Below are 9,156 nucleotides of genomic sequence, written 5' to 3'. Positions count from 1 at the left end.
TATGTATGTATATATATATGTATGTATATATATGTATGTATATATATATATATGTATGTATGTATATATGTATGTATATATGTATATGTATGTATATATATGTATATATATGTATATATATATATATATATGTATGTATATAAATATATATATATATTCTGAATACAATCAGCAAAATAAGAAAATAAAGCCCTTTACGCTGCTCGCCAATTAGTTATCGTGCAAACGCGTTGCACATTTTGACAGTTGGCAGGTCATTGGCATGATGTAACCAGACTTTCTTAATGAATTGATGGGAGATGATGATGTAACCACGAACATCGTAAGTGGGGGACGTCATAAACTGACAAAAGTTTCCTGGTCACCATTTGAATGTTTGTTGAACTTCGACCCTCCACGACTGACGCTGTAATCTTGTCTGTTGGTCAGGTTTAAGAAGAAGAAGTAAAGAGCATCAACCTCAACTCCGCAACTCTGACTGTCCACAGGGATGGGGTTAACACAACAGACAGGTTGTCACAGAAACATATATGTACAGAGAGTAAAGCATGATGGTCTGAACAAGGGAGGTGTCAGTTGAAGTCAGTCAGATGAAATAAAAAAGTTGACAACTGGAAGATAAACTGTTGTGGAAACAAGTATTGGACTTGAAGACTGGAGGAGGCTGTTGAACATGTACAACCTCATGATTGGACTTTTCTCTGAAATTTTCATCCAAGACAGGAACCAGACTGCTTTAATTTAATTGCCAGGCATCAACCTGACAACAACAGTCTGAAAATTTCAGCCTTTTTCCTTCCTGTGATGTGATAATGTTTGGTCAAAAAAAAAAATGGATTAAAACACACATACTATGGTTTGTCTTTGCTTTAATCACAAGAAATGTTGGAAATGAAGGGTACATAAAAATATGTGAAAATATAAAAAAATACAAAAGTATAAAAAAAGTCTTTAAAAAAGAGAACACTCAACAGGTCAGACCGACCAATAAAATGGTTTCTATGTTAAATCAAATCCTTCAATGAGCCTTCTTTAGAAACGTAACCTAGAAAATCTGTCAAAAACTTTGAACTGAAACTTTTGTCTTTAACAACAGTGGCACAAAATGGTGCATTTGAAGCAAAACTTACTTCAAAGGATCTGATATAAATCTCACAGTGTTTTCAAACAGACATAATTCTTGTTCTGGCTCTGGTTCCGTTCTGGAGTATGAAAACCCTGGTGCTCTCTGAAGAACCAGCCTGCAATCATACCAGTTTAAGTGGATGTTTTCTCTGGCTGCTGGTTCCAAAAACAGATAAACATTGAGTGCTGTGTTCATAGAAACATTTAATACGAGAAAAAATGTTAGGTTAGTGAGTTTGGTGTTAGTTCTGACTCTGTTGATGAACAACATGAAATGATAACAGTGAAGGTGGACATGTGAAGAGAATCTTGGTGTTGTCTGATGGTCAGATCGGTGCAGTCAGGTCAGGTGATCACACAGTTGAATAAGGTGGAGGTTGAGCCATGGTCTCATCTTCTTCTGAGCTTTTGAAAAACTGCACCTGTAATAACACGACAGCAAAATGTTAAAAGTCTGTGTGTGTACACCATGTGACCACAGCCTGACAGATGGAGGGGCTCGCCTTTCTCAAGAACGGGTTTATTAATTTGATTCCCATTAAAGAGAGAACTAGTGGTTTTCTCTCTCAGACTCAGCAGTTGTTGATCAACTGCTGCCTCCATCACTAAGTTCAAAATGTGTTTCTCTGCGACTTCACTGTTTGTAACACATTGTTCCGATTAAACCATGTCACACAAACAGACCACAGGAGGCAGTAGAGGACCAGCAGCTACTGTGTACCTGTGAGGTGAAATCACTGATTTTCTCTATGGACTATGGTGGACTTTCTCTATGGTCCATCACCCCCTGTGATGGTCATGTTATGGCCTCACTGACAACACAAAGTTGAACTGACCTGCTCCATGTTCACATCAGCAGATTCACCAGAGGCCACAGCTGCTGCAGGTACAACCAGAACTGTTGTAGGCTGGAACACACACACAAACACACACTGATTTATCTCTCAGAAGAATAAAAAAAAAGCAGTTTAAAAAAAGGCCCCACTATCAACAGTGGAGTCTGTGAGTTCACAAGACGCACCATGATGTTCAGTATTTATTTCATTATTAAAGTTTGGGCTGTAATACTACGTGTACACAGACGGAACTGCTCGGCACAAATACACACCTGTTCCTCATTTATATATATTTTTTATGTACAAACAAACTCCTTCTGATCACAGTCATACTCATCAGTGATCACTTACGTCATTACAGCAGCAGATATGTTCAGTATTTATTTCATTATTAAAGTTTGGGGCTGTAATACTACGTGTACACAGACGGAACTGCTCAAATAATCACAGTCGTACTCATCAGTGATCACTTACGTCATTACAGCAGCAGATGGCGTTACAGGCGTAACCTGCCACAGTGATGGCAACAATCAGCTCCAGAAAACTAAAAACTGCAAGGACGCCTGAGACGCCCCGCATTCGACTCTGGGCAGAGACACGGGAGACAGGGGACAAAGACATAATTTATGCTATAAATAAGAGTGACGTCTGTCCTCAGAGACATTCCTTTTACTCTTTTGTGATGTGAACAAAAAACGTTTATCCTTTTCCTGGGTTTCCAGTTTCTTCACATACACACACACGATCATGTCAGCAGTGAGACAGAAAACCCAGTTCTGCTTCTGAGCACCTGGTACCTGGTACGTGTAGCGGCCGTAACCAAGAATAATAACGGCATCCATGATGTACATGATGGTGCTGATGGTGGCAGCAACTGATGCTATCACACTGACAATCAGGGCAGCTTTCACCTGTGGGGGCAGCAGAGAGACAGCAGTCAGGTGACCAGTCAAACTCTTCTTCCAGCATCTCCTCACTGAGTTCTGGTGTGAAACTAACCAGACAGCTGGTCAGTCGAGTCCCAGCAGCTACAGTCAGAGATCCAGCAGCGATGTACTGAAACAGAGAGAGAAACCAACATTCTAGAACACTGGATGGACTGGACTGGACACTCTGGGTTGTAGAGCTGGGTCAGATCACAGAGTGACCACAAGAAACTCTGAAAGTGACTGGAGACCATTTTCGTCATTTTTGTCATTATGGCTTGAATTCTGTCACCAAAGTCCATAGAGAAAAATCAGTGATTTTAGCTAACAGGCCAAAGTCCATAGGGAAAATCAGTGATTTTAGCTCTAGACCAGAGTCCATAGGGAAAATCAGTGATTTTAGCTCTAGACCAAAGTCCCTAGAGAAAATCAGTGATTTTAGATCAGACCAAAGTCCATAGAGAAAAATCAGTGATTTTAGCTCTAGACCAAAGTCCATAGAAAAAATCAGTGATTTTAGCTCATAGACCAAAGTCCATAGAAAAAATCAGTGATTTTAGCTCATAGACCAAAGTCCATAGAAAAAATCAGTGATTTTAGCTCACATACCAAAGTTTTTAAGTGGACGAAGATGGATAGATGGATGATTTTGATCATGACATTACGGAAGCGTATTGCTGCCACACAGAGAAAAAAAGAGACTCAGTATCCCTATAATTATGTGATAAGGTTCACGTTATTACGTGATGCGTTTCAGGTTATTACGTAATAAGTGGGTTCAGTATCACGTAATTATGGGTTTAGTTTCACCTTTTCTTTGGATAAGTTTCATGTTATTACATGATACGTTTATTGTTATAACAATATTCGGAAGCCAATATGTGTGACGCGGCCGTAAGCGAATGGACTGGTTTTGGCCAGTTACTGCTTTAAAAATCTGCGTGTTTCAAAATCCTTCTGAGAGTACGAATAATGATATAAATTTCATCCACTGGGCCCAATAAGTGTACAATCTCACCATGTCTCAAGCCAAGCGTAAAGTATAATTCAACTGAATTGTGTAAATGAGCCATATTCTTACCTAGCAGGTGGACTTTCATTCATTCATTCATTTATTCAGCCTGAGTGGCTTAAAGCAGACTGTGTAACTGGCCAAAACAGGACCATTCGCTTACTGCCGTGGCACACATAAGGACAATAAATATAACAATAAATTGATCACATAATTACGTGACAGTCCCCCTTTCTTCCCTCAGTGTGGCAGCAATACACTTCTATATTCGTTGCAGTAAACAAGGCAAGTCTGGCATGCTCAAAAATAGTGGTTTTGATGCGCAAGATGTCACACAGGAGAGAATCACCTAATCTTGTCCGGATAGATGGATGATTTTGATCATGACAAAAAAAAAAATCAATGCAATCCATGCAGGCTACAAGTCTACTGCCATCTTCTGGTGAAATATAAAATTGCTTTTTTGTACTTGTGTATTATTTAATGTGGGCAACCATGCTGGCAGGCCAGAAGTCTTCTGCCATCATCTGGTGAAATATAAAATGTTTTTTTTGTACGCGTGTATTCATTAATGTGGGCAACCGTGCTGGCGGGTCACATGATATTGATTTTATGACAGACGCTTCGGGCCCGGTGGAAATTTAGAGACGGGCCAAATTTGGTCCGGGGGCCGAACTTTGAGCATGCCTGCGTTCCACTATTAAAGTCTAACAGCGACATAAAGATATGACCAGAATCCATGGAATTAAAAAGAATTGTTCTTTTTGTTGTCCCCCTGTCTCAGGCTAGTTCTCACTGCACATTCAGTACTGGGAGACAGTTTTAGTAACTGATTGTTTAGACAGCGTTTAGACAGTGTAATTGGAGTCCAGTGGGCAGTTCTGATCATGAGGTGGCAGGGTGTGAATTACCAGAGCAGCTCCCCAAGCGAAGGAGCCGGTGAAAACTCCAATGGTCAAACCAGAAGGTATCACGATGATCCCCAGCAGCAAGACCACCACGCCCACCATAATCTGAATGGTCTGAGAAGAGGAGGAGGAGAAGATATTCATCTGTACACGGCATAATAATATCTGTTGAGTGATGTTATTTACCAAATATCAGCAAATTTATGAAGAATAATATAATATATAAGATAAGAATCGTTATCCATTTTTTCTTAGATAATGAAAACTTGATAACGTCATGCCTGGGTTTCGCCAAATATGCTAGAATCTAGTGATGGGCAGGTGACGCCGCATGAAGCACTGAGACTTTCTTAACAATTGTGCCCAAAGAGATTCAAAGCTTCAAGGCTTCAGTGACGGTGACATCTTGTGGACAACTGAAGCCACATCAACCTCTCAGGAGCATGATTGAATCACTGACAACTGGTTCAATCCCAAATGAGCACTAAAAGCTTAAAAAGACACGTGTTTTGTTCCATCCTACTAAATAATGATTACATCGTCATTACACATAAAAGCAACTGAAATATTTATTAAAAAGAAAATAATCTGATATGCAAACACACATTTCCTCATTCCTAAAACGATGTTTGTACCTAATAGAAATGAGCAGTTGTCATTATATTAGACTGTCCTACACAATTAATTTTTGATTACTTTAAATGCTGCACAAAGTGTTTGAACAATATCGGACCAATTAGCTGTTTGGGTTTCATTATACATTCGTTTGTTAAACCTCCACACTCTTACCCCGAGCACCTGTGGTCGACCTTTGTTGAACTTTCTGATGCCCACGTACTGCTGCTCCTGGGCAGTGCCAGCAGCAGCGTCAGGTGCACGGTGAACCTGGGTGACAACCACCACCCCCCCCACTGTGGTAGCTACAGATGAAGACATGTTTCAGCTCCAAAGATCTTTGACTCCTCTGGACCTGCAGGAGGACCAAAGTGAAGACAGTCAGTCCAGACCAGCAAAGTTCAGATCAACTGGTCCAAAGTCTGGCTCATTGGCTCAGCCCAACCACATGACAGAGATCGACGTGGCCCACAGGTGAGGAGTGGGCCAGTTATCAATGATGTAAATGGTCTAATAATAATAACAACTATATTCATCATAATAAAAGAGACAGAAAAATATATGAAGACAGTCCTTTCCCATTTGGTTTCAGAACAGACTGGACTGGTCAAGAACAAACAGAACCAGAACAGACCACATTATACCAGACTGAACCAGATCAGAACTCCTCTAACAGACTGTTGTTTCCCCTTCTGATTACTGACAACCTCAGGTTAGTAAAGATCTCAGATCACAGCGCCATCAGTTTTCTACTCAAAGTTTTCAGCCTTTGGTTTGGATCCAAGTTCTACCAGTAAAAAGTTATAACGTCATCTCATGAACCCTCTTCCTGTTTCCTCACAGATTGCTCAATGTGGGACAAAACCAAGATTTCAAAAGACGTAAGTTCATGTTAACAAAATGTATTTTTCCAATTTTGTTTTTTTTTTTTTTTGTTTGTTTGTTTTTTTGTTTTTACCTTGAGTGTGTGTGTGATATGGGGAAGTGGATTGGGGTCTCTTCTGTACGCAGCTATGAAGACTTGGACTGCGACGATAAACGAGGGTCACGTGACCAATTTACCATCATAAGTCCTTTGCATTCTGTTTAAGTTAAAGTTTTAAACTTTTTTATTTGTTTTGTTTACTTACCAGTAACCGCGTAAAGTTCAAAGAATTCAAATTCAACAGCAGACACGGAGGGTACAAGTTACTGAGTTTTTAATGATTTACGGCTTCATTTTAAAGGTCCCGCTCAGGTTACATCGAGTTTTCTAGTTCACTTTGTTTGAATTAATAAATTAATTAAACTATGTTTTTAACAGCGTCTTTTAAAACGTGACGTCACCGAGCAGAACTGAAACACTCAAATGTGAAACATTCAGTGAGAACAAAATGAAAAGAATTGTTCTCACCTGAACGGACCCTCCTGGCGTTGAAGGCAGCGGACTGTGACGAATGATTACAGCTAAGACTTCAGTGCTAACGGTTCAATTTATACACTGTTTCACGTACAACTGACAGTTGGGGTTGAGGGCGTGGCTTTGACAGTAGCTGTGATGCACAAAGCTGCCTGCAGAGGGCACTAGAGGTCGACACACATTTGAAGGCGACTTCAGTCATTGACCGAAAGTTTAGAATGCATCTTTCCTGTTTTGTTTTTTTTTTTCGACTTGTAATGTCAAAATATGTAGGGTCATACTGGAAATGCATCATTAACATAGACCAGTGGAAAATATTAATATTTATTATATGTACCGGTTTTTTTTATCATGATGGCAGGTGAGGCACTGTCTCCCCTGACCGCACGTCACTGAAATAGCAAGGTGTGTGTATTTGTGTCCTGATTCACTTTTTCTGCTGGAGCCATGATGGCCAGTCCAGAATATCATGGCCCTAATACTGGTGTTGTCAAAGGTTCTTGAAGATAACAGCCTGCCTATGTGTAGAGTAGAGTCTTCTAACGTTTAAGGACGTCGATGATGATGATGATGTGGATGACAGTAACAAGTGGCAAAACAGGGAAAGATGCATTCTAAACTTTCGGTCAATGACTGAAGTCGCCTTCAAATGTGTGTCGACCTTTAGTGCCCTCTGCAGGCAGCTTTGTGTATCACAGCTACTGTCAGAGCCACGCCCTCAGACAACTGCAACTGTCTGTTGTAGTACGTGAAACAGTGTTTACTTTGAACCGTTAGCACTAAGGTGTATCATTAGTCACAGTTCCTCTCTTCAACGCCAAGAGGGTAGAAGAACAATTCTTTTTTTTTCCCGTTTCACATTTGAGTGTTTAAAGTTCTGCTCGGTGACGTCACATTAAAAAAAACACGCTATTGAAAAAATCAATTAATTAAATTAATGCATTCAAACAAAGTGAATTTGACCAGAAAACTTGATGTAACCTGGAGCGGGACCTTTAAAATAAAGCCGCAAATATTCAAAACTCAATAACTTGTACCCTCTTTATCTGCTGCTGAGTTTGAACTACACGGTTACTGGTAAGGTGTCATTCGTTGTTACCTAAAATGACCTTTTCCATTTTATACCCTAATAAACAAAACGAATAAAAAGTTTAAAACTTAAACAACTGAAACAAAAAGAATGCAAAGGACTTATGATGGTTAATTGGTCGTGTGAGCCTCGTGTATAGTCGCAGTCTAAGTTTTCATAGCTGCGCACAGAAGAGACACCAATCCACTTCACACAAACACAAATGTAAAAAACAAACAAAAAACATTTTGTTAACATGAACTTACGTCTTTTGAAATCTTGGTTTTGTCCCTCATTGAGGAAATGTTTGTGAGGAAACAGGAAGGGGGGGGGAATCCGAGTTCATGAGATGACGTTATAACTTTTTACTGGTAGAACTTGGATCCAAACCAAAGGCTGAAGACTTTGAGTAGAAAACTGATGGCGCTGTGATCTGAGATCTTTACTAACCTGAGGTTGTCAGTAATCAGAAGGGGAAACAACAGTCTGTTAGAGGAGTTCTGATCTGGTTCAGTCTGGTATAATGTGGTCTGTTCTGGTTCTGTTTGTTCTTGACCAGTCCAGTCTGTTCTGAAACCAAATGGGAAAGGACTGTCTTCATATATTTTTCTGTCTCTTTTATTATGATGAATATAGTTGTTATTATTATTAGACCATTTACATCATGTTGCTCACACACACAAACCTACCTGTGTAAGTGGCTCCTGTCTGCTGAGTGGTCACCAGGTCACATGATCATTTGGTCACACGTCCTTTCGGTGTTGTAGTTGTCATATTCACTCTGATCAAAGAGAAACCATTGATAACTGGCCCACTCCTCACCTGTGGGCCACGTCGATCTCTGTCATGTGGTTGGGCTGAGCCAATGAGCCAGACTTTGGACCAGTTGATCTGAACTTTGCTGGTCTGGACTGACTGTCTTCACTTTGGTCCTCCTGCAGGTCCAGAGGAGTCAAAGATCTTTGGAGCTGAAACATGTCTTCATCTGTAGCTACCACAGTGGGGGGGGTGGTGGTTGTCACCCAGGTTCACCGTGCACCTGACGCTGCTGCTGGCACTGCCCAGGAGCAGCAGTACGTGGGCATCAGAAAGTTCAACAAAGCTCAACCACAGGTGCTCGGGGTAAGAGTGTGGAGGTTTAACAAACGAATGTATAATGAAACCCAAACAGCTGATTGGTCCAAGGTGTCTAATATGAACTTTTTGCCGATATTGTTCAAAATTAAATTTCTTGGCCGAAACCGAAAATTCTGTCAATTATTAGTA

General features: G+C 40.3%; 2 protein-coding genes across 3 annotated transcripts in view; one reads left to right on the top strand and one right to left on the bottom strand.

Moving 5' to 3' along the window:
* Positions 1–395, top strand: part of ddx27 (DEAD (Asp-Glu-Ala-Asp) box polypeptide 27) — a 28,603-nt gene extending 28,208 nt beyond the window's left edge. The window contains exon 21 of the mRNA XM_025060463.1: positions 247–395. Within this exon, the coding sequence (XP_024916231.1) occupies positions 247–271 (25 nt within the window). The 3' untranslated portion in view covers positions 272–395. The remainder of the gene's footprint in view (positions 1–246) is intronic.
* Positions 396–852: 457 nt separating this feature from the next.
* Positions 853–9,156, bottom strand: part of LOC103386813 (membrane-spanning 4-domains subfamily A member 4D-like) — a 17,989-nt gene continuing 9,685 nt past the window's right edge. Inside the window, exons 1-8 of one of the 2 annotated variants that reach the window (XM_008321224.3) lie at positions 6,816–6,967; positions 5,597–5,777; positions 4,811–4,921; positions 2,961–3,017; positions 2,759–2,872; positions 2,436–2,546; positions 1,962–2,033; positions 853–1,547 (exon numbers count right to left, since the gene is read on the bottom strand). In XM_008321224.3, the coding sequence (XP_008319446.2) occupies positions 1,479–1,547; positions 1,962–2,033; positions 2,436–2,546; positions 2,759–2,872; positions 2,961–3,017; positions 4,811–4,921; positions 5,597–5,743 (681 nt within the window). In that variant the 5' untranslated portion in view covers positions 5,744–5,777; positions 6,816–6,967 and the 3' untranslated portion in view covers positions 853–1,478. Of the gene's footprint in view, positions 1,548–1,961; positions 2,034–2,435; positions 2,547–2,758; positions 2,873–2,960; positions 3,018–4,810; positions 4,922–5,596; positions 5,778–6,815; positions 6,968–9,156 lie in introns of those variants that run through there. The other variant, XM_025060462.1, reaches the window with a different exon arrangement.

The sequence above is a fragment of the Cynoglossus semilaevis genome, chromosome 11, assembly GCF_000523025.1.
Source record: "Cynoglossus semilaevis isolate Cse_v1.0 chromosome 11, Cse_v1.0, whole genome shotgun sequence".
NCBI lineage: Eukaryota > Metazoa > Chordata > Actinopteri > Pleuronectiformes > Cynoglossidae > Cynoglossus > Cynoglossus semilaevis.
This window is presented reverse-complemented; position numbering and strand designations above follow the sequence as displayed.